At 47.6% G+C, this 25,854-nt stretch overlaps 1 protein-coding gene across 1 annotated transcript in view; it reads right to left on the minus strand.

Moving 5' to 3' along the window:
* Positions 1 to 25,854, minus strand: part of SPON1 (spondin 1) — a 258,449-nt gene that overhangs the window by 20,193 nt on the left and 212,402 nt on the right. The window contains exon 7 of the mRNA XM_029956974.1: positions 7,739 to 7,803. Within this exon, the coding sequence (XP_029812834.1) occupies positions 7,739 to 7,803 (65 nt within the window). The remainder of the gene's footprint in view (positions 1 to 7,738; positions 7,804 to 25,854) is intronic.

Below are 25,854 nucleotides of genomic sequence, written 5' to 3' on the forward strand. Positions count from 1 at the left end.
CAGGTCATGAGTTATCTCATCCTGGAGCCTTTGGATGCCCCTGAGGCCAGTGCCCGAGGTCTGTCTTTCCATACTCTCCGAAGGTGTCTGGAGCTGGGCCCTGTGATCGACATCACCCTGCCATCATTTGGTCTTCTCCCTCCACACTGGGAGCTCCTTGAGGGCAGGAACCCTAAGCTTCATCCCAGGACCGAGGTGCCCAGTGGGCCAGCTGAACAAGGGATTTTGTGAGGACCCGAGCTCCTCCACCCCCAGCTCTAGGGCTTGGGAATAAGTCCCTCACCGTCTTCCAGTCTCAGGATCTTCATCTGACACTACCTACCTGCAGGGTTGATAGGAGGCTCCCATGATGCTCTTTGAGGAAGTCTTTATAAACCGCTTACATTGCCCGCCCTCCCCCCCACCTAGTCCACTGTGCAGTTAGGCACAAACTGCAGGGTTTCACCTTCTTTTCCCAGGTGCGCGTTTACTGGCTTGCAGGTGAGTGGTTTTAGCTTTTAGCAGCCTCTTTAAAGACCCAGCTTCTACGAGAACTGCAGTCTGGGGAAATGTAGCCTTGCTCACCTAGGGACTGACGATGTTTGGTCCCGGGTCTGCCTTCCTGTCGGTGTAAGGCACACAGCACAGACATCTGAAGGGCTTGCTTTATGCCCCGGCCCTCCCTGGCTCTTGGCCCCTTGGGGGGCAGACTTCCTATTCCATTGCCATAGAGACCATCCACTGCACCTGTTACCTTCCCATCTCCCTGAGCATGTGGCTTGCTTTGTCAGAACTGTCATTTGTATCCTGTAAACTATGGGTGACACTATTCATAGTGACAACCTAAGGGGCAAATGCATCTCTACTCAGGAGTCCAGCGCTGGACCCAACAGGCTAGCCTGATACTCTGCTTAGCTGATGGACGTAACTAGTGGAGAACCTCCCATGTTTTATAAGACATTATGCAAATTGTTCTCCGAGAATGCACTTTGGCCAAATCTGTAACCTGAGTAGGAAATTTGGGACAACCAACCCCTGCACAAAATGCCTGTGGGGTAATATGGCAAATTTGAATCTGCAAGGGTCTGGGAGAAATTTTAGCAATTTTCTAGCATCTTCAGTTATGCTCTGTTCTTTTCTCTTACCCTTGACTGGGAAATTCATCCCCTGACCCCCAGCTCCCATAATACATCCTGCAGGAAGCATTTCCTGACCTCTCTTCAGATTGTTTAGGACCCGGGTGCACTTTCCCAGGGCACGCCGAGCTCGCTCTTTCCTTGGGGCTTTTCATTGAATTTCCGTCTTGCACATTAGGTTCCAAAAGAGCAGAGACCATTTTTATCTTGCTTACAGCTCTACCTCCAAGGCTGGCTTAGAACTAGGTATGCAGTGGATTCTCTTCAAATATTTGTTTTAAATAAATTACTTAATCTAGGAAATGAATATGGAGCTCTTATACTTCCTTTGACCTTCAAATTTAATTTAAAAGTCACCTCAAAGTATTTATTACTTCTGTAATAAAAATGCTATTTAAAATAATGAAATGGATAAGACTATATGGAAGTTTTCTTTGGGAAATGCTCAGAATGACTGGAGTTCTTTAATTTGTCCAAACCATGATAAAAATCCACATCTGTGCTTTCTTATATGCCGTGTCTTCCCAGATATGATATTTTGTGCATTTGGTTTTATTTTTCTGTTCTGGGATTAAAAAAATTTTTTTTTATCAGTTTTCTAGCAAAGAGAGTTGATCTGGCCATACCATAAAACAGTATATTATAATTCATGATAATTAAAATGGTGGCCTATTTGGGATAAGAAAGAAACTAAATGAGTGGCATAGATTGGAGGTCCTGGAAACTCTAGATACTATATTATACAAAACAGACTTCTCAAATTAGGGGAAAAAGGAAAGATTGTGCCAAAAGGGTAGGGCCAATTTAACTGCAATTTTTTTTAAATGTGGGATTTACACTTAATCTCACATACCTAAATAATCCAGAATTAAATAAAAAGCAACCAGATTATAGGGAAAATGTCGATCACTGATCTGCTAGAGAAATGTTAGTTTTCTCTGCATTGAAACAATAAAGCAATCACAAAAGTAACTGATTGAATTATGCACCAACTAAAGACATCTGGGTAATGAAACAACATGGTTGAATTAGCAAGGGAAAAAAAATGGCATATTGGCAAAAACGCCTCCATGCAGTGTGACTGACAAATGTAACTGTCTGTCGTCTATACAGAGCGAATCCAAATCTGTAAGAAAAACACCACAATCTCGACAGATAAAGGAAAGTTATGAACCAGACAATTCACACCAGAAAAATGAAAAAGATCAGATGAAGACACGGAACAGTGTTTCACCTTTTTCCATTCAGAGAGGCAACGTGGTGTGTAGAAAGAACAAAGGATATTGGAAGAGGCAGCTGGATTTGAATCTGGGTTCAGCCACTTGCTAGCTCTGTGCCAGGGGCTTTTTGCCTCCCCGCTTCTTTGCACTTACTATGGCTGCAAAATCATCATACCCACCCAAGGGCTTTTCGTGAGGAAACTGCGTGTCATTGTGGCCGGCACATCCTAGGATTTGGTAAATGTTGATTTTCTGCTCATTAAGCCTTTCCAAATAAAACTTTGAAGACACCATAAAATAGAAGAGGCCGTAAGGGATATTTATGCTCCTTCTAAGGACTTATTATCTCCTTCTAAATTTCAGATCCAAACCAGTGTGACTCAGGTCACTGGTGAGACTGTGGTCACTGGCAATTCAGGTCACTCATATGCGGAGTTCTGTCTTTCATGTATTTCAAATAATCCCCAATATAGAGCTTTCGAAGTTGCAGAAACGCAATCTAACCACTAGAGGGCGCGAGAGCCATGCGCTAGGCGGAAGTCCTGCGTGGCTGGAGGTAGGTCTGAGGTTGCTGCCTCAGAAAGACTACTTAGAACCTGCACGCATGTAGGGCTCCGGGTCCCTCTGGCCAGTTAGATCTACTGCCTGCTCCTCTAGTCCAAGGCCAGTCTGTACAGTCCTGAGGGTATCGACAGATCTGGGCAAGTGCTACAGGAAGCAGGGAGGGCCCTGAAACTTTCAGCCCTGATCTGAGAGAGACACAGACAGAGACAGACATACACACAGACACACAGATCCCTTTGTCCTTATAGGGAGAGCCCTGGCTTGGGCACTGACACTCCAGAAGCAGGATCTGGAGGGGGTGATTGTATCTCTAGTCCACCCTCCCCTCATCTGTCTCAAAAACAAGGACGGTTGTCTAATCAAATGTGAATTAAACAGAGTGGCTGGAATAATTACGGAGACTACAGTCCCTTATAAAATTCACTCTAAGAATAAAGATTATTTGTAGAAGTTCCAGTAATTCCTAGCATTCAGATTAAACTGGAGGAACTGGGTGGTGGAAATTTAGAATTGATTTGCAGGAAACTTGGTCATTTTCTACTCAGGCACCAGAGGAACTGGTGAAGGATGTGGGTTTGGTTCAGAATCTGTCTTTCCTGTCTCTACCTGCACTCTGGGCTGACAGAGCCACAGCTTGATTTATTGAGCTAAACAAGTCAGCAGCTAATTTGTTTCGTTCATGGCTGTCCTTTGAGAAGTGGTCCTGAAGAAAAAGATGAAGATCATTGAAAAGCAAGTCAGTTTCACAGGGCAGGACCTCACAAAGTAGGTCACCCTGGCTTTCCACTGGCCCAAGGGAGCTGGAATCCCATTAACCTCAATCGGGCAGGCTCCGTGAGGAGGGGCAGGGCTGCTTCTGCAAAACAAAACTTGGCTGCATGGAGGCTTCCTAATTTGACTTCCTAATGAGATCTGGAAGAGGGAAGGGGAGACTGGGGTATGGGAAAATCAAAGGAAAATTCCTTTCCCTTAACAAGCTGGTAGCACTGAGCAGAGAGCGTTTGGGTGTTTGGGAGGTCTGAGTATTTGCCATCGATTAATTCTGTTCCACTGGGGTCTCATGAAGTCTGAGGGATGGGTGAAAGCTGGGAAGGTGTCCCTAAATATATGTATTTTTCAAATTTTCAGAAAAGTCTCTCCCATTTTAAAAAAGAAGATGAGAAAAAACCATCATTGATACTTTCATCTCCTTGGAACTACTGTTCAGTCTCTCTTCTGTCACAGCAAACTCCTCAGAAGACTAGTCTGTGCTCGCTGACTGTATAACCTCACTTTCTGTTCACATTTCGCCCTCCTTGAGGCCTCCCGCCATTGCTCAGTGGAAAGGATTCTCAGTGAGGTCACTGATTTTGTTCATGTTGGCCGATGGGCACGTTGCAGCCCTCACACTGCTTGATCTCTCAGGTGCACTGGACACACCTGACCACTTTCTCCTTGAGCACTTTCTTCCCTTGGCTTCCCTGATGCCAAGCTTCCTTCCCCAGTCTGTTCGCTACTCCTTTCCTGTTTCCTTCCTTTGCAGGCACGTCCTCCTTAGCATTACCTGGCGGAGCTCCTTGGGGCTTAGCCTTAAACCTTTGACTTTTTCTCAGGCTCTCCCTCATCCATGACCTTGGCGTTGTCTACTGCTTCTCAAAGACTCCCAATTTTATATGTCAGTGCAGAATTCTCCCCGAGTTTCAGAAGCTTTATAGGAAATTGTTAACACCTCCAAGAGGATATCTTGAAGACATCTCCAACATATTACATCCAGAACTGAACTCAAGGTCTTTCCCATTGAACTTCATTTACTATTCTAAACCTTCTAAGTGGCCCACCAACCCATTAATCTAGATGTCTCTGGCTCCCTCACTCTCCTTCTCCAGCCTGTTACCAGAACCTATGGGGTTCGACTCCTACCCATCTCTGAGATCGCTGCCCCTCTCCTGATCTTCACCATCCTTGTCAAGGTCACTGTGAATTCTCCCCTCACTCCTCTTAACCTTTTCATATTGGAGCCAGAGGGTTGTTACGTTTTTTTTTGTTTTTAAGTTCTTTGTTTTCCAGAGAGAGTGAGCCTGAGGGGGAGGGGGGAAGGAGAGAGAGAGAGAGAGAGAGAGAGAGAGAGAGAGAGAGAGAGAGAGAATTCCAACCAGGCTCTGAGCTGTCAGTGCAGAGCCCAACATGGGGCTTGAACTCACAAACTGTGAAATCATGACCTAAGCAGAAATCAAACATTGGACACTCAACAAACTGAGCCACCCAGACACCCCTGTTGTGTTTTGTTTTGAATGCAGATTTGATCATGTTGTCATCCTGTTTAAAACCCTTCAATGATTTCCCATTACTCTTAATGTAAAAATGAGAATCCCTAATGTTGTGTGGCTTGGCTCCACACCAAGTTCACCTGTGATTTCTGGACCTAGTTATGCCACAGCTGTTTAGGACCTTAAGTATGCTGACCCCTCCTCAGGGTCTTTACACATGATGGTCTCTAGACTTTCTAGAATGTTCTCCCCTTTATTTATTTCTTTATCTTGTCAACTCTTATTGGTTCCTTAACCCTTAGCTCAGTTGCCAACCCTTAAGGAAATTTTCTCTGACCTTCAGGTTGGATCAAGGTCCCCTTCACACTCTCTCATGACAGCTTACATCTTCACAGACATGTCACATTTGTCACTATTTGGTTAATGTCCCTCCTTCACTAAACTGAGAGTTCATGAGAAACTCTGCTCTGCTCACCACTGTATTCCTAACTACCTTCGACAGTACTTCCCTTTAGAGACTGGCCATAAATGTTTGCTGAAGCAATGAAACGTTTGGGTCATCCTTGACAGAAGGACACAAGGTAAGTGAAAGTCAAGGTTTTGGTTTGTTTGGGGGCAGGAGTCGGACAATTTGGTTGTGGTCGCAGTGTTAATTTCATGCTGGTCTGAAGTCTGACTGGCAGATACAGATGTCTTGATTGGTTAAAAAATGGGGGCACCTGGGTGGCTCAGTCAGTTAATTATCTGACTTTGGCTCAGGTCATGATCTCGTAGTTCGTGGGTTTGAGCCTCGTGTTGGGTTCTGTGCTGACAGCTCAGAGCCTGGAGCCTGTTTAGGATTCTGTGTCTCTTTCTCTCTCTCCCTCCGCCTCCTCCACTCATCCTCTGTCTCTGTCTCAAAAATGAGTAAACTCTAAAAAAATTAAAAAAAAAAAAAGGACACTGAATGAACTGTTTCTTAGTTGGCGGGGCCTTGTTCTAAGTGAGGGGGGCACAGGAGGTGGAGGCAGGGATAGGGTTGGAACTCTAGTTCCTCCGCCAGTGGAGCTGGGTGCTGAGGTCAGGGGTCAGACCTTCCATGGAGCTGCGGGGTGAGGCTCCAGGCCCCTGCTTTCATGGGGTTAGTCTGAGGATGAAGTGGGGTGAGGGACAGAAGCCCTGGCAGGGAACCTGGCACATAGTAGGTGCTAGAGACAAAAGGACAGCTCTCTGCTCCCTTCCTTTCTCTCTTCCCCCTTTCCTCTCTCCTTGCAGAAGCACCCTGCTTTGTCATTTACATCTTCCTAAACTTGGGCTCCTTACGGGAAAACTAGGATCAGGTCTCCCTAGTGGTGTCAACACTGGCACCCACAAACTCTGGCCCAGATGCCCCCAACCCCTGGCTGGCCTCAAACCCCTGAGTTAGAAAAGCCCAAAGTGAGGACTCGTCACATACAGTCTTGGGAGCTGGGGGCAGCTGAGAGCCTGAGCGCACAAGCTTCATGGCGGACCTTTTTTTCATGACTGACGTTAATGATGTGAAGCAGGCTCAGGGCCTCAGTGGATTCACGTCGCCGTGTTTTTTGGTGGGACAGACCTGAGACAGGCAGATGCCCACCTCCCAGGGGAGAGCCCGGGGCAGCAGACCTTGCCTCTGCTGCTTCTCCTTGGAGGGGAAGGCACCTCCAGGGCTGGGCAGGTTTTCAACCACTCTGGCCCCAGCTTCCTCAGAGGAGACCACAGTCAGCGAGGAAAGGCCTCTCTGCAGCCAGCTCAGCTGCCCTTGGTCAGCTGTCCAGGTGTCGGCCTCTCTTCCTTTCCCAAGGTCTCCACTAAGGGCCTCAGTTCTGCGACCTGGGCCGATCCAGGGCAAGGAGCATCCTCCCAGACTCAGCCCTGTATGATACCTTCTGAACTAGGCCCTTTGTGACCCCTCCCCAACCCTCGGCTGGGTTGTGCCCCTTCTCTAGGCTTCCAGAACCACTTATAACCGCATCATAACATTTATCCCCTTTGGAGTGTAGATGGCTACCATGATGTGTATATGGTGTCACCTGACCATGTGCAAAGGGCAGCCCCAGGGTGGTAGAACTCTCTCCATTGTCCACCACTGGCTGTGCATTCCAAAGGGTGAGGACTGGGTGCACAGGACTGGCACATGGTGGTGGGGGGGGTTAATTTGCTAAAGGGTTAAACAGATGGGCTTCCCTGCTCCCACCGGTTGTGTGCGAGCGCTCCTCCTCCACCCCTGCTACCCCGTCCTGTGCTTCCCTACCTGTCATTCTGAATTTGCCTTTTCTCCCACTGAGCAGAATCTCACACTGCCCGTGTTGGTGCTCTCTTCATCAACACCATCATTGGTGGGTACAGACTACTATTCATGGGTAACTGTTATGTCCGGTTCTGTGGTATTAGAGCCACTGAGGGAAATCGAGACCAAGCCTGTGTGCCTAAGAATATATGGGTCAGAGCGACAGCCCACACATGGGCAGTGGACCGCACCTGCTCATGCGCCTGAGAGGTACTGCTGACTTTAATGACATACTGGCATGCGGTGGCCAGCAGGTGGGTGGCTCCAAGTATAAGAAATGGCCAGGGTTGGTGTGTTACTTACACGTTGAGAGGCTGCCAGGCCGGCCACTGAGCTTTGGCCTTGATGACGGTGAGGACCTCATCACTCTGCAAGAAAGGACCACAGTTGTTTAGTGAGGCTTGCTAGGCTCATGGGAGCAAGAGGAGTTTGACATGGTGACACTGTCCACCCTCACTCCCTTACCTGCTGCCCAGGGGTGGAGCCATCCCATCCCTCCCCAGATTTAGGGAAGCCCAGGAGCCTTGGCAGTCCCGGGGGATGGGGCTCAGTGTCCACTGTGTCTGGTGTGTGTTGCACACGCTCTGGTTTCTAGCTCCAGCCACCCCTTCCCACCGCAGCCAGAGCTCTGACCTGGCGCCCGCCTTGGAAGGCCATGCTTCTATATCATGTCCAGCCTGGAGGGCAGGCCATGGCCTCTGTATCCAGGCACCAGCTGCATGAGGAGTTACAGGGTAGGCAACACCAGCTCCAGAGGATTGTCACTGCCTCCCTGCCCCACCCGCCCCCTCAGGCGTCTCCTGCTGTTGAGACCCACACACCTGATCAGGCTCCCCTGGACAAGGAGGCCAGAACAAAGTCTGAGGCCAACACCCCTTGTGCTGCTCATATCATTCTGCTCTATTTGCCTTGGACAGCGTGTAGCATGGGCCCTTAAAATCAATTTTTGGGAAAGGATTTGCTACTTAACATTTTGAAGGAAAGCATCAAGTCAACACTGAAGTTTGTGGATCTTGCTTAACCTTACTTTGCAGTCTGTTTGGGTTTTTATCTTTAGTTACACTCTGAGACAGAGGAGTATCAACCTTGTCAAGGCTTAAGGCTTCCACAGGCTCAAATTTGACTTTGTCCAGGGACCTTCTCTGGAGAGGATTCAGCTGGTCCTGAATCCCCCCTTCCCCTGGCTGAGCCCAGCAGTGCTCACATGCCACCATCCACTATACGGGGAAATGCCAAGAATGTCACCAGCTGAGGAAGGAGCCCGTAGCTGACTGAACGCGTCCCTGAGTTCCAAGGGGGCAGAGACTTGCTTGGTTGGGTTATATCTCTGCTCTGGTTCTTAGAGCCATGCCTGGCATGAGTGCCTAGAACCCATTTAGGATGAACTGACAAACTTCTTAATTGGTGGGTACCATGCCCCCAAAATCCCACAGCCCTGCAGTCATCTCATACCTCCAATGTCTCACATTGAGCCCTTCCTCTGATCCCAGAAGCCCACTCCTACTCGAGCAGGTTAAAGGCACATCTACTGTGAGCCTCCATTCCTCCATCTCCCCTCACAGGGGTCAGGCTCCAAGATCCACTGTGCCCACAGCCTTCAAGTCCCTTGAGCACCGCCCCCCCCAGTCTCCATACTTTCTTGCTTTCCCACAATGCACTCTCCATGTTGCTGCAAATCCGACCATCTCCATTCCCCGCCTCAGCCCCTCGGGAGCTCCTCACAACTTCCATGACCATTTCTTAATTCCTGAGTTTTCCTACATGGGCTTCATCATCTGGCTCTAGTATACTTTTTTCCCTTTGATTTTACATACAGAATAATGCATAAGCAGAATTATACATGTTCACTGTAGACAAATTTAGCATCAGAGAAGCACACAATGTGATAGTGAGCATATTCCATCCAGCATCTACCCTGCCTTCTGCCTCCTTCCCCAGAAAGTTACAGTTTGGTGTGTATCATTGCAAATGCAACTATGCACGCACATGCGTGTGTGCGCGCACATTAGGTACACCTCTTCTTACAAAAATGCATCATATTGACTACCTTATTCTGCACCATGATTTCAAATTTTTTCCTTAATACCATCTCATGGGAGACTTTCCATGCCAGTAGATACTGCATCATAGCAATCCTTTTGTTGTTTAAAGCATTGGAGAGCTTTAAATTCTGGCAAGCCAAATCAAGAGAACTTGCATCAAAGAGAAATCCAAGACATGAGACCCAAGAAACGAGATCCTGTCTGATGACAATCCCCTTGCCCTTGAAGAAACACTTTACTGCGAAGTACAGTGAATGTGGGTGGGGTTAGGATGGCCACCGTGTCAGCTGGCTCTCCTCGCAGAATCACCTTGCATTATAATTAAATCTTGGTTTTCAAGTCCCAACTGATGACATATTGATTTTGCTTTTGCAGTATATAATGACAAAAATTGTTTGGGCCCTCCATTAGTGTTTATTCATGGTGATGAAATTCTATCTGTAATTTTTAGAGCTATGGAGGCTCCAGGGATGGTAGACCCACGTGTGCAGGCATTAGAGCAACTTCTTCCTGTAAATTGTTTCTTCTAGTGATTGAATGCCACCTGCATGATCAATAGCTTAGCTTTACTTGTTTGTGATCATTTGTGTTATTCAATCAAATAAGAATGCAGGAGCACCATGGAAAACTTATTTCAAAAGCTAAAAATCTTTGGAGCATCAAAATTCTCTGGTAGACCCCAAATTCTATAGGACTGGAGAGCATCTGGCTTGTTCATGGCCATATCCAGCAAACTGTTGAAAAAGCAAAGCCTTTGATGTGTATCTAGAATTCTAGAGCATGAAAATTCTATAATTTACTTAGCCAGCATCATTGGTGGGTATTTAATTATTTCCATACATGATGCTGTGATGAACTCCTGCATACCTATTTCTTTGTTTACAAACCCAAGGTTTCCTGTGTTCTAGATTCCTAGGAGATGGTTAAAAGGTGAAGTAGATTTACAATTTTGGTAGGACCTACCAAATCGTGCTCCAAAAATCTGTACCAGTTTAACACCTCCACAAGAATGTATGTGTGCCCATCTTGCCACAGCTTTGAAAACACTGAACACCATCAATCTTTTTAGTATTTACTGATCCAGTCAGCAAGAGAGTGGTATGTTTGAAAGCACAAGGTTTAGAAGCACCCCTAGTTCAAATCCTGCCTGCACCATTAGCTAGCTCTGTGTTTTTTGGCAAGTCTCTTTACCTCCCTTAGCCTTCTCATCTGTGAAATGGGATTTAGAAAGAGTATCTACTACACAGGGCTGTTTGGGGACTAAGTGGCATCATTCATATAATGAGTTAATGCAGTGCCCAAATATGCATATATTAGCTACTATTCTTGCTCTCATTTACATTCAGGCCAAGCTGGTATTAGAATCAATTTGCACTGCTTGAGTACAGATTGTGAAGCACACAGTTGTATCTACAAGCCCACAAAGCCCCGGGAGAACACGCCCTCACTTAAAGCCACGCTCTGAGTCTCAGGCAGCATATGATGGGAAATTTATGCTGGGTGGGCCTTGGATGGGGCTCCGGGGTGCTGGGCGTGTTCCATTCTGAAGAATGAAGGATTTAAAGTCAGAGTAAGCAATCCAAACTTCAGACTTCAAGGAAAAGCTGTTTTAACAAGTCTCTAAGGCACAGAAAGGATCTTTCGAGAATCCTTAGAGCCCTTGTACATCTCCCATAGGACTCTTTTCAAACCAACTATTTAGGGGCATTCACAGTTCATCCGTCTTTTGGATGACATTAGCACTTCCCGGAGACATGCCAATTAAAATAAAAAACCCCAAAGAAACTACAGGTCACTTGTGTCCATCTTCATGGGGATGCGCTTTTTCATTTTGCTTTTGGTAAATACATTGTGAAGATGTTACAGCTGTACTCAGACTTCATAGCTACCGACAGCAAATGGGAATCACACAGCGGCAAACGGGCCATGGGCTGAGGTCAGCTCTGGAGGAAGGAGGGTCGTGTGGGGATGAACACAGGCCTGGGACAGGTTGGAGGCAGAAACCACAGCGGTATCAGGAGATGCTGAGACTGAGCAGAGCAGAGAGTAAGGATGTGGGTCCCGGGAGGGGTGTGGGTTGGTGTCGGAACCAACCTTCCCCAACACGGACCTTCCCACGCCCTCTAGAGCCAGCCCCCGATGTGGGAGAGCCCTGAGCATTTCCCAGTCCTGAACCACAACCTCTTTCCTCATCCTAAGGCCCCCTCTGCTCCAGGTGGCACTGAGCACGTCCTGCCCTTGAACCACAGTCTGGGACTCCGCCCAGGCCACTGGCCTCCTCCCCGCAGGAAGAGAAAGGGGCTGCAATCCATACTCAGAGAGGGAAAGTAATGGCGACATCAACAGTAATAACACAGCGATCTACTGTTTTTATGTGCTCCGCATAGGCACTGCGCAGGTTACCTTAAATAGTATTTTATTTAATCCTTACAACACATTTGCATGGGAGGTAGGTATACAGTTTTTAACCCTCAGAAACACATTTATTTGGCCAAATTAGTTAGCTAGTTAGTCAATGGCAGAGCCAGAGTTGAAAAGTCAGCCTGACTCTGGAGACCACACACGTCACCCTGTGACCCCAGGCAGAGGGGGAGCGGGGAGGGTAAGCTGTGGCGCAGGGAGAGCCGGGCACTCTTGAAAGGTCAGCCTCCCGCCCTCCCTGGGCCTCCGCATGCCCTAGAATACTCTGAGTTCTGAATGTTACAGCCGCACTTGACACCAGACCGTGTTCCCAGTGCTACTAATGTCAATGCTGCCCTGAGAAGTGGTTTTGACGAAGAGCAGGGGCGGCACAGCGTTCATGAGTCGGAGAGGAACTGCTCCCGGACAGGCGGACCCCCAGTGACCGATGCTGTGAAACGCTCGCGCAGGGATACACGTGTGTGCACGGCCACCCCCCACCTCATCGCGCATTTCCGTGCCTTCATCGGCTTGTTTCTGAGGAGAATTCTTGGGCGTAGCGACCGACTCATCTTGCAGACGAGGAAACTGAGGTTGAGAGAAGTCATGTGACTTGTTGCGGCCCACCCAGGAACCATGGTTCCCATACAGATGTGTCCGGCTCCAAACTCCTGCTCCTTCCACGTGGCCTGACAATTCTTCCTCTCTATCTTGCTCTCGTCTCTCTCCCGTTTTGCTTGGGGTTTTTGTTTGTTTGTTTTTTCAGCAAGAGCATGGCTACTGCTGGCTGACAGTTTTTCCCAAAGAGCCCTTGCTCTGAGGCATAGAGCCGCCCAGATCCCTCTGGGAGGGCAGTGCCGGCCGCTTAGGTAGACTCCCATGAATGGTGTATGGCTCCATTGCTTGCTTCTATCCTTCCCAGAATTCCCACCTACCACCCATAAAAAATAACCCTGATGGCTTCCATATCTGAAGGGAACTCTTTCGCCCCTTGGTGGGTGTCATGGTGATGAGTAGCAGGAAATGAGCCATTTTATGAGGTGATAATGGAGCTATGAGCATCTTTAAAATCAATTGTGCTCAACGTCATAGTCTCCCATTGTTTCCACACGCTCTGGTTTATTGGGTCATAAATAAAAACAGTTGGTTCATATTTGGTGATGTTCTATGGCTTCCCTGTGGTCTCCTGCGGTCCGTACTGCAGAACTCTGAGGTAGGCAGGCAAACGGTTCCCATTTTTCAGACAAAGTAACTGAGACGCCGCCCTCCTCTGATACTGCTCTGGTCAAGATCACCAATGCTCTCACCGCTGCCAATGGTTAGCTTCCATGACCCCTCAGCAGTGTTGGACCAGGAGAGCTGGTCACTCTCTCTCTCTCTTTTTTAAATAATGTTTTAATGTTTTTATTTATTTTGGAAAGAGAGAGAGAGAGAGACAGCGTGAGCAGGCGAGGGTCAGAGAGAGGGAGACACAGAATGTGAAGACAGGCTCCAGGCTCTGAGCTGTCAGCACCGAGCCTGATGTGGGGCTCGAACCCACGAGCTGTGAGATCGTGATCTGAGCCGAAGTCGGACGCTTAACCCCCTAAGCCACCCCAGGCACCCCTATCACTCCCTCTGAGTTGAAGCACTTGCTATATGGCTCTGGCATCTGCTGCCTCTCTATTTCTTCTCACCTCCCTGGCCATTCCTCCTCATCTCCTTTGCTGACCCTTCTCCATCCACCTGGGGTCAAGCCCTTGTTCCTCTCCCATATTGCCTTACAATTAGTTGCAGCTTGATGATGACTGAAGTTTAATCTTCTACCGTGTATATCAACTGTTTAACATTTTCATCTGGATGCTGAATTGTCTGAACTAAATTCGTGACCTTCCCCTCCCCTAGCCTGGCCTGCCCTTTTCTGCCCAGCCCACTCAGCGGCAATGGCATCTTTCCAGTTTCTCATCCCCGATGCTGCTTTCTCTCCTACTCCACACCCAATCCTTCAGTCCACCTTGTCAGCTCTGCTTCAAAAATGTACTTATGAGCCCACCACTTTCCGCCACCTGCTCTGCCGCCATGGTGGTCCCAGCCATCATCACTGCTCACCTAGATGACTGCCATTGCTCTTTGACTGGTTTCTCTGCCTCCTCTTTTGACATCCTCTGGGCTCTTCATGCAGCAACCAGGGACCTTCCATGCCCCCCACAGCCCTCCATGACCAGCCTCACCCTGTGTTACTTCACTAACTCTATCCCTTAGGGCTCTGTCCCTCTCTCACTTCGTTTCATTAACGCACTGGGCACACTTCGCACTTGCTGTTCCCTATGCCAGGAATGCTGTGCTCCAGCCAGACATCATGGCACTCATGCCCTGGCCTCCTCCAGCTGTTTGCTCAAATGTCACCTTCTCTTGGGGTCTTTGTTGACCCCGTGACTAAAAATAGCAATTCCTCGCTGGCTCCTCAAACTGGCACGCCCCCATCACTTTATCTGATTGTGTATTCTTCCTCATATTGGTCACTGTCCGATATCCTGTGGATTTTGCCTGTTTACTTCTACTTTCTATCTCTCCCTGCTAGAATAGGGCGCCCCCTGCAGGCAAGGGCTGCCCGTCTGTCTTGCCCAGTGCTGTATTATCAGTAGTTAGGACTGTGCTTGGAACATGCTCAAGCCATATTTGTTGCATGAACGAGAGGCTGTGATGCAGAAGGGGCCGGTGCCCTCAGAGCCTCAGCCCATCAGCCTCCATCATCCTAGCTGCGTGAGGTGACCCTCAGAGATCTGAGCGCTGAGCTGGCAGGCACTGGCAAGAGCGGAGGAGAGTGCCAGCCAGACAACTGTGCTGGAATGCCCGAACTAGAAGGAGAGGGAAGGGATGGAGAGGACACAGAGGCCACTTTAGGAGCCATGGTCAGTTCTCACAATTTCTGAGTCTGCCTTAGGTGAACATCCCTCGACCTGGGCTGGGCTTTGAAGTGCCCACAGCGTGCCTCATCCCTGGGACACATGGCTATCCCAAGCCACTGTCTGATCAGCGATTTCAAAGGCAGAGAAGGTACCTGGAGCCCATTAACAGATCCACAAGAAGACGATGCGGTTGCACAGAAGTATTTCAAATTCAATGTCTTTTTAGTTCTTTTCAGACACAGCCTGTAATTCCGATGGGAAAATTGCATAATGCCTGTAGAGAACAATTTCCCTGTGAGACGTTTTTTTGAAAGCAGCTTGGCATTTCTGAAGCGAGAGAGGAAGGGCCCATCAGAGCCCCTGGGGCCGCGGGCTGATTCTAGCAGGTGGAGCGCTCTGAGGTGGGGCATCACCCCATGACCTGAGAGAGACGATCATCCTTCTGTGTGCTTCTATGAGCCACCGGCATCAATTTTGATTGTCCTTTGGGGATCCAAGTGTCAATCCTGGGTTTAACCTCATTTTCCGACTTTTTCATTTTGTCCTTTGTAATGCTCATGAAAATCTGCAGCCCCAGGGAGCAGAGGGAGCTAGGGAGGTCAATGGGGCAGGTCCGTCTCTCCATCCCACCAGCCTCTCTTGATGTTCCCAGGCCCTCCTCCCCACTCCACCCTGTCTCCAGCAACCAGAAAAGAGTAGGTGCCAGGGCCAGAGCAGAGGAGTGAAAAAGGGGCCAGGCCAGGCGAGATTCTGACGTCACGGGGGAGAGAAGGCGGTAAGCAGATGCTGTCTGCTCTCCAACAGGAAGGGGTTGCAAGAAGCCCAGGTCAGGTCTGGCTGAAGGCGACCGTGATCCAACCTATGGGGTGGTGTCCAACCCTGCCCTATGGAAACATCTCCAGTGGTCTTTTTTTTTTTTTTTTTTTTAGTTTAAATTAAAAAGAATTTATTTATTTGGGGGGGGGGGCAGAGAGAGAGAGAGAGTACCAAGTAGGCTCCACAGAGCCCAATGCAGGCTCAAATTTATGAACCATGAGATCATGACCTGAGCTGAAATCAAGTGGGATGTTTTATTTTTGAGAGAGAGAGAGAGAGGCAGAGCACAAGCAGGGGAGGGGCAGAGAGAAAGGGAGGGAGCCACAGAATCTGAAGCCGGCTGTCAGCACAAAGCCTGATGCAGGGCTTGAACTTATGAGCTGAGAGATCATGACCTGAGCTGAAGTTGGGCACTTAACTGACTGAGCTGCTCAGGTGTCCCTCCAGTGATCTTAATTAAAAGCACAGCATTGGACACCCCTCGTCCCTCTTCCCTGTCTCCCCCTCCTACCTTCCTCTGAGGACAGCTCCAGTCCAGGTCTAGTCCCAGAAGCCAGCGCTAGAGCAGAGGTGGGGACTGAGTCCTTCCCTGCATCCCCCAGCATCGGCTTGGGTTGGGGAAAGTGTGCAGGGGATGATTAAGGGATGAATAACGGGTAAGCTAATCAAATGATTAATTAGTGACAAGCTAGAGGATGCCTCTGCCGTGTGGCCCTCCTGGGGGTCTGAGGGCACTTCTGGGGAATGCAGTGGGGACGGGATGTGCCGAAGGGTCTGCCAGCAGGAGCAGGTGACCTGACTGATGTGTTCTGAGGGTGCTGCCCATTGCTGTGGAGGAGTGGTCAGTAGTGAGACCCAGGGGCGGCAGAACGGGAGAGAGCACTGAGGGGAGACTGCGGATGCAAGGCATTATTTTGAAGGGAGCCACAAAAGGACCTGCTGATGGAAGTGGGCTGTAAAACTAAGAGGGTCAAGGATGACTCCAAGGGGAGGTGTCTAGTCAGCAGTTGGATATATGAGGCTGGAGTTCAAGGGACACGTCCAGGCTGGAGATATATATTCAAAAGTCATCAGCATATAAGTGGTAGTTAAAGTGACAGGACAAAGAACCTGGGGAATGGGCAGAGACGGAGAAGGGGGTAGGGATGGCAAAGAGCCCAACAAGGACAGCCAGAGAGGCAGGGGACACTAGGAACTACCTCCGGGCCTCTTCAAAGCCCTCTGCCCTCCCCCCACCGCCCCTTAATGTCTCCACGGCTCCCTGCTGTCCTTGCTGTTCCCTCTGCCCCCTGACACCCTTGCTGTCCCACTGTCCCCATGCTGCCCCCACTGTCCCCTTGCTGACCCCCTGTTGCACCCACTCCCCCTTGCCTGGCTGCTGCAGGCCTATCACTTGCTCACTGCTGCCTCGCTGGTCACTGCTGGAAGTGCAACTGAAGCAGGTTTCGGAAAGGCCCGCCTGGGAGGGAGCAAGCCCAAGCAGCTCTTTTGAGGAGTGTGCTGTGTGGGATGTCGAGAAAACATGTGATTATTTCTCAAAAGATGAGTGACATTACAGCAAGTTTGTTTGTGAAACGGTATAATCTAATACAGAAAGAGAAATTGTGTAATTTCTTGTATAAATCTGTATAAAATCGTATAAAATCTGTATAATCTAATACAGAAAGAGAGAGAGGGTGCGCTTGGAGGAGTGGGGTGAGACGCAGGCCCGAGATGGAGGGCGGCCTTCCAGCCAGAGCAGGCGGATGGAGGCAGGCACAGTGCAGTCGTCCTGACACCTGAGGTCCCGGGCATCGCTGGGCGCCCAGCAGATACGGAGCGAGCCCGACTCTCTGCCAGGCCCCACTGAGGGGGCTGGAGACCGAGTCCGGAACCAGAGAGACGCCGATCCCTGCCCCATGGAGCTTTCCCGAGTGGGAGACAGACCTAAACAATGGGCAGCCACAGCGTGCCAGACTTTGATGGGCTCTCTGGGGACAAGAAAGCGGGAAGGGGGGTGAGTGGAGGGCCAGGCTCGGAGAGTCTGGGATGCGAAGAAGGCTTCACTGACAAGGCCACTGAAGGATTCTGAGATACAGGTGCTAATGCGTGTGAAAAGGGCCAAGTAAGCATTGTATCAGGATGAAAATTACCTCACACACTAAAATAAGGATTTAAAAAAAATAACATAACTGTATTATATGATGTTAAAAAAAGAGAGGATGTGAGAGTGATGTAAAAAGAAATTTCCATTATCTCACTATACTTACCTAGCAGCTATTATCAGTTCATTTCTTTTTATATTTTTATTTTTTTATTTTTGAGAGAGAGAGTGAGAGAGAGAGCAAGAGACAGAGCATGAGCGGGGGAGGGGTGGAGAGAGAAGAAGACCAGAATCTGAAGCAGGATCCAGGCTCTGAGCTGTCAGCACAGAGCCCGATGTGGGGCTCGAACTCAGGGACCGTGAGATCGTGACCTGAGCCAAAGTCAGTGCTTAACTGACTGAGCCACCTAGGCGGCCCACCAATTCATTTCTATATGTTTGTGTTTTTGTCACATAGTTGGAATCATGGCTTACCCACCACACACACACACACACACACACACACACACACACACACACACACAGTCTTTACCCCTACCATTTCTTTGCACAATAGTAGCTAGATTATTATACAAATAGATGATTACACAAACTGTCTGTACCTTGCTTTCTCATTTAATATATTTCAGAGATGATCTCATTTGGGACATAGCTCCTTTAATGATGGCCTCAAAGACCATACAGCAAAGTAAGAAAAGATATAAAAGCATATATGTGTGTGTTTTTACATCACTATATGGTCTTTGGATTCATCATTAAAAGAGCTGGATCACTAATGAGATGCTCCCTGAAATGCCCTAGACTGAATTAGAAAGCAGGGTAGAAGTTTCAGGTATTGTACTGTCAGCCTGTTTGGCTGGATCCTTAAATATAATAACATTTCACTTCACTGGCTCTCTTCATCCACTGATTTCCATAAAAAGCTTTCAAACTGTTAAGTAATGAAGCTCCAAATGACCTGGACAGTGGAGAAATAGGCGTGCTGTAAGGTGCTCGGAATGTTAGCATCAAATAAGGTTCCAGAAATGCTGCTTTCTTAAATAGTGCTATTTAAATGCAAAGAAACAGCTTCCATAAGCTGTAAAAGCTTAACCCTTCTCATTCCTGAGGACCGCCCTCCACTCCATGGCCTCACAGAGGTTTGGGGTGAGCCCAGGGAGGTAACAGAGAAGCTGTGTCTTGTGGCTGACAGTAAAGGGTGTCCCTACCAGGAATTTAAGAGGCTGGTCTCTGTCAGGCTTCTTATAGTAACAGAAGTTTCCATGGCTGTGAAAACCAGCTTCTAGTTAGTGTTGTGACATCAAGGACCACGAGTTAAAGAACAGTGTGGTGGAATAAGTCAGACAGAAGTTCAAATCTTGGCTCAACCACTCCCATGCTGTGTAAGTGTGGGGAAGTTGCTCACCCTCTCTGAGGGGATTCCTCATGTGTGAAACATGTATTCCTTGAGCTCCTTTTATGGGTCAGAGACAGTGCTGGGCACGGGGCATAGGGCAGTGGAGAAGGTGCCTCAGTCCCTGCTCTTGTGGGCATGTCCTCTTGTAGGTAAATAAGAATCCATGCAGATTGAATGAGGCCGTGAAAGTGAAGGGCCAGGACAGTGGGGACGAATGGGTAGCTTGCATGTCTCCATGCCCCCTCTGCTGTGTAATTCCCTGCCCTGCAAGCAACACCTCCTCTGAAAGGCCTAGTTTTGGGGGCGCCTGGGTGGCTCAGTTGGTTGAGTGTTCGACTTTGGCTCAGGTCATGATCTCGCAGTTCGTGAGTTCGGGCCCACGTTGGGCTCTGTGCTGACAGCTCAGAGCCTGGAGCCTGCTTCGGATTCTGTGTCTCCCTCTGTCTCCGCCCCTCCCCCACTCACATTCTGTCTCATAAATTATGAAAAAAAAAGGAATTTGAAAGGCCTAATTTTTTTTGAGTATTTTGATGTCTTTTGAGTAAATTGATGTATTTAAGGTGTACAACACAATGTTTTGATACGCTAGCATAGGCATACCTCTGAGATACTGTGGGTTTGGTTCCAGACAACTACAATAAGGTGAGGCAAATGAAGTTTTTGCTTTCCTGGTGTATATAAAAGTTATGTTTACACTTATACTGAAGTCTGTTAAAGGTGCAATAGCATCAGGTCTTTAAAAAATATGCGTATCTTAATAAAAAATACTTTGTTGCCAAAAAGTGCTAACCATCATCTGAGCTTTCAGCGAGGCACAGTCACTGATCACCATAACAGACAGAACTATAATGAAAAAGTTCGAAGCAAATTGCCAAGAAGTTAACAAAACGAGTTACCCAAGAGTTTGCCATCATTACCAAGATGCGACAGAGACACGAAGTGAGCAAATGTCATTGGAAAAGGAATTTTGAAAGATTCGCTCCATTCAGGGCTGCTGCCAACTTTCAATATAAAAAAAAAATGCAGTGTCTGGCAAGCACGATAAAGTGAAGTACAATAAAATGAGGTGCTCCTGCACTTGGTAAAATGTCACTGCAGTCAGGCTAATTAACACATTCGTCTCTTCATAGAGTTGCCTTCTTTCTTTCGTGGTGAGAGCACCAGAAATCTACTCTCTTAGCAAATTTCCAGTATACAATACAGTATTATATTAGTATTAGTATATATCATATGATACTGCGTGTGTGTGTGTATATATATACATACATATATATATATTTATTTATTTATTTATGGGAGGGGAGAGAGAGTGTTCATGTGAGCAGGGGGAGGGGCAGAAAGAGAAGGAGAGAGAGAGAATTCCAAGCCAGTTCCACACTCAGTGCAGAGTCCATTGTGGAGCTCGATCCCACAAACCACAAGATCATGACCTGAGCCAAAATCAAGAGTCAGATGCTTAACCAACTGAGCCACCCAAGTGCCCCTAGAGTAATTTTTTAAATGTTTTTTTAAATTTATTTTTGAGAGAGAGAGACAGTGTGAGCAGGGGAGGGTCAGAGAGAGAGGGAGATACAGAATCCGAAGACAGGCTCCAGGTTCTGAGCTAACTATCAGCACAGAGCCCGATGTGGGGCTCAAACCCACGAACTGTGAGATCATGACCTGAGCCGAAGCCAGATGCTTAACCAACTGAGCCACCCAGGTGCCCCTACAGTAATTTAAACTATAGCCATTGTGCTGTATGCTAGATCTCTAGACTGATTCACCCTACATAACTATAACTTTGTACCCTTTGCCCGACATCCTCCATTTCCCCCACCTCCCTTCCCTGGGGATGCCTCCAGATCCCCAAATGGTCTTTTTTCCATTACCTCAACCACGTTGCATCATTATCCTTTGCGTGATTATTTGCTCACTTACACGTCTTTCCAACCAGAAGGCATCCAGCAAAACACCCATCTCATAGTAGGTGCTTAATCAAATATACTCAATGTTCAGTAAATGAAAGAATATTCCCCAAATATTCTCTTTATTTGAAGACCCTATAACCTAGCAGCACCAGACAATTTCAGCAGCCAGGATGTGTCTGTTTATATCCCACAGCTGCTCTCTCCAACTTGACTGTGGACCGTGATCCTCTGCCCAGATCACACTTCAGCTGCTGGGAAAGATGCTAAAATGCGGTCCTTAGTTGTCCGTTCTTTTTGGGGGCTGCACTGGCTGCATAAAACCGCCTCATGTGATGTTGGCAGAGGCCTTCTTTGGGCCTGTACCACAGCCCCGCCTCTCCCTCGGCCCATTTCTGCGGGCCACCGCTCTCGGCCCCTCGCCATCCCAGGGGTGGCTCCCGGGAGTGTTCCCTAGCTTCATGCGTGCCAGTCTGGGCTCTGCCTGCTGCTGGTGGGGAAAGAAAGAGAAGCAGAGGTAGCACATCGAAGACATTCTCACCAGTCAAAGCCCAAGGATGCGTATGCTGTCAGCAGTCCGGAGAGGTGGGTTGGGCCAAAGGACCTGGCGTCCAGGCACAGCCAACTCTGGAGGACCATGTCGGGGCACCCAGCCTCAAAACTGGATTTTTGCAAGCAATTTCAGCAAAACAGCCTCGCCCACCACATTCGAGCAATGTTCCTAATTAGCATTTTAAAAGGTTTGTAGTTTGTGTTATTATTGTCGTTAGTTTGCTTTTATGGTCATATGAGAGCTATAAGCATAAAGAGTTAATATCCAGTTACCTTCGCACACATTTAAACAATATGATAATGAAAATAATTACAACTCAGCCCTGGGGGTTTGTGAGCTTTCAAATGCCCGCTAAAAAAGGTCCCTACATTACTTGGGGTTGGGGATTATCTAATTTTGCAATAGCATGGTCTGAAGGACTTGGATTTCAGAGGCTCTGTGGCTTCACGGTGTAAACTTGGACAGGTTACTTAATTCTTTGAGCCCTGATTTTCTCATTCTGCAGAGGGGTCTAAAGATAACTACCTTACAGGCTTGCTGTGAGACATAAATGAGCTCTAAATGAATATAGAAGGCTTGCCCAGTTCCGGACACTTAGGAAGTACTCAATAAATGGCAGCAGGCAGGAGAGGCCTAACAGGAGAAAACGCACCTTTCTGAGGCCCTTTCCAGACCTGGCCTGGAGGAACCCTGGGGCCGGCAGCCATCCCTGGAAGAGAGCAGGAGGCTGGAGTTTTAGGGGACTTAAATTTGCTTCAAAGTGCAAGCAAGCAGATAAACATGAAAGCCCCAGGGCACTCAAAAGCAAAAGGTTAGAAATAGAGAACTAAAAAGAGCTGTGAGCTAAATTTAAATTCAGAGGATTTTACATTTAAGGACCCACCAGTAAATATTCCTGCGGTAGGCTGCACAATGGTCCCCCCTCCCCACGTTCTAATTCCTGGAACCTTACCTTATGGTTAGGTTAGACTTGGCAGATGTGATTGAGTTAAAGATCTTGAGGGGCGCCTGGGTGGCTCAGTCGGTTGAGCGTTGGACTTCGGCTCAGGTCATGAGGCTCTGTGCTGACAGCTCAGAGCCTAGAGCCTGCCTCTGATTCTGTGTGTCCCTCTCACTCTGCTCCTCCCCTGCTCATGATCTGTCTCTGTCTCTCAAAAATAAATAAATGTTTAAAAAATTAAGAAAAAAAGTTAGGGATATTGAGATGGAGATTAACCTGGATTATATGGGTAGCCTTAAATATAAGTGTCCTTGTAAGAAGGAGGCGCAGGAGATCTGACTACCGAAGATGGGGAGGCAATGTTAGGATGGAAGGAGATTGGAGCGACATGGCCATGACCCACTGAATGTCAGCAGCATGATGTTCTGAAGAGGCAGAAAGCCTTTTGGAGTCTCCTGAAGGAACGAGCCTGGCTCACACTTGGATGTTAGTCCTGTAAGACTCATTTTGGATGTCCGGTCTCCAAAAGTGTAAGAGAATAAATTCACCTTCTTTTAAGACACTAAATCTGTGGTAATTTGTTTTAATAGCAATAGGAATTAATACAATTCCTATGGACCCAACTTGCCCTTTGAATTAGTGGGTCTAGTGAAAATGAGGTAACTAAGACCAGTCGTTAGAAGAGAGGAGAGGAGGGTACAGCACTGAGTCTACAGAGCTGATCTGAGTCTTGTCTCTCTCCTTTCTAGCTGTGTGGCCTCAGGCCAGTCAGTCAGCTTCTCTGAGCCTCATGGTCTCCATCTCTAAAATGAGACTCAAGTTAACTCACAGGCTTCTTGCGAGGATTATCTGTTAGAACACTTTAGGTACCATAAAACTATGTGAACTCTTCTCATTATTGTTATAATTACCTTTAAAAAATTCAAGTTGAAGATTGCCATCAAGACGCTACCTCTTAGAAGGCAGCCTACTGGTAACATGTCTATCTGAGGCGACTCATGAACGGTTGAATTTAGGCATGGCCACTCAGTGTTCTGGAGCATGGAGCTGAAGGTGTTCAGTTCTTAGACCTCTGTCTGTAGTTTCCACTGAATTTCACTAAACCTAATGCAGGGCCCACCTGCAATTCCTTATGTTTACAACTCAGGCTAAGTGTGGAGGTATTATTGGCACTTGGACTTCTCTCTGATGAGATGTTTGTTTGCTTTAAAAGGAGAATATCAATAATCCAATCATCTCTAACTATTGGGCAATTTTCCTGTACTTGAAGCTTCCTGAAGTAAAAATTGTGCAAAGAATTTGTGCGTGAAGCTATAACACTAAAAACGACTATTATTTTTCAAACTCAGGACGGTTCACATGTGTCTGTTCTATTTTCAATGGCACAGCACAATCTTTCAAAGAAAAGGAAGAAAATAAACACCTTAAAAGTTTGAAGTTGGAATCAAACATTTTTTCCCCCATTTGTAATTCAATCAAGCATTTCTCTACTCAGGTAGTAAGGAAAGAATTGCTGTTTTGATTGAAACTGCGTGTAGTTCTGTTTCTTTAGAAATCATTTTTATAATGGATTTTTTCTTATTACAAAAATATGTTCATTTTAGAACATTCAGAAAATCGAGACCGGCAGAAAGAATACTATAAAGACGACTTGTAATCCTGCCACCCACCGCTAACCACTGTTATGATTTCCAGTTTGAACTGCCAAAGCACACTTCTGTGTGCCTGCATGTGATTCTGTGGGAATCACCAAAGCGGTTAATTCCAATGATAATAGGAACCCGGATTCTCTATTCCTCCACATAGTCAGGCCCCGCTGGGAGTGAGCGAACCTGGCCTACGGAAGTCTGAGAAATCACAGGGAACACCTTTGGTCATGGCTCTGAGGGGCCGCCCTACCACGCCGTCCTCATCACTCCTTTATATGATTGCTCAGGTCTCCTGACTCCCTCTCCCTCTCACTCCAATCCTTATGGGGAACTTTCTAGAACATACATTGGACCAGTTCACTCGGCTTCTTGAAGTTCTTCCTTTGGCTTTAGGGATGGTATCCAAATTCTTTAGCATGGGATGCAAAGTTCACTCTCTGGCCCTGCCCCCTCCTCCAGCCTCATCTCCCCCCCTACACGCACCTTCAATCCCCATTACTGCCATCTTCATCTTCATCACTCAACCTGCCGCCAAGGACTGGCTGTGGTCTGTGTGTTAGGTGCCACAGTGAGTGTGTTTTATACCTTGTCTCATCTACATACCAACAGTCCTATAAGGTGGGGTTGATGGATGAGGAAACTGAGGCTCAAAGGATCCCAACAATTCACTTCCCTGCACGTAGCTAATCAGCACAGGAGCCAGACCTGAGCCCAGGGTCTTCTGATGTCAAAGCATCATCATTAGGATACCTGCTTCCTTACAGAACTACTTGAAGTTTCTTGAACCAGACATGTTTTTTTTCAAACTTCCATACCTTTGCATACACCTCCATTTCCCCAAGGTGACAGTTAGCCCTTTCTCTCCTATATCATGCCTCCTGTCCTTTAGATGCAGCCCGAGCCTTTGGATTATGGTAGCCGCCCCTCCTCTGTGCCCCCAAGGCACCCCATGCTGACCTCAGTCATGGGGTCCATCTCACTGAATTGCAGTTGCCCTTTTACAATCACATACCCCTCGGTCCCCAGCTGGGAGTGCCTCTAGGGGGGAGCTGTGTCCCATTCATGTCTGTCTCCCTCTTTTCCACTTCTAACACAGGATTGGAGAGATAATAAATGTTTGTTTAATAATGAATGAATGGGCAGCAGCTCCTACAGACCTCAAGTGGTCTTCACCTGATCAAAACGTGATTTGCTTGTAATGTGCTTGCCAGAAGTAGCTCAGAGAAATAAGGAAAATGAAGCCTAGAATCCTTTGCCACCAGATCTCTTGCCAGGCTGGAGCCAGATGAAAGAGCCTGTCATTTTAACTAACTGCTGATCCTCAGCGGTGCAGAGGGAGCTGGGCTCCCTGACCTTTCTTTGTTGTGCTTAACTCTTGTCATTCGGCTATTTTGTCAGCAGGTTAAGGTCTAGTGGCAGGTGAAGGGTAAGAGAATCTGCCATCCCAAAATATGCCTCTTTGGCACAAGGATTGTTTTGAGAAACTGCAGACACAGAGTACTGAAAACCGAGTAAAAGTTACCCTTTTGCAAGGGAAAATTACATTTAGAGAGGGGACCTGGACGAACAAGAGGGCAATTACTAGAGACTGCATTTTCATCCGACAGACTTGTCTGCAACGAAGGGCAGATTGTCTTGATCATATACTTCATCTCCTCACTTCCTGTGATTGCAAACCCCAGACCCTTATCCCTTCCCTTAGCTGAGGATGGTATATGAGCTTCAATTACCTGGCTGTATATGTA

The sequence above is a fragment of the Suricata suricatta genome, chromosome 11 (assembly GCF_006229205.1).
Source record: "Suricata suricatta isolate VVHF042 chromosome 11, meerkat_22Aug2017_6uvM2_HiC, whole genome shotgun sequence".
NCBI lineage: Eukaryota > Metazoa > Chordata > Mammalia > Carnivora > Herpestidae > Suricata > Suricata suricatta.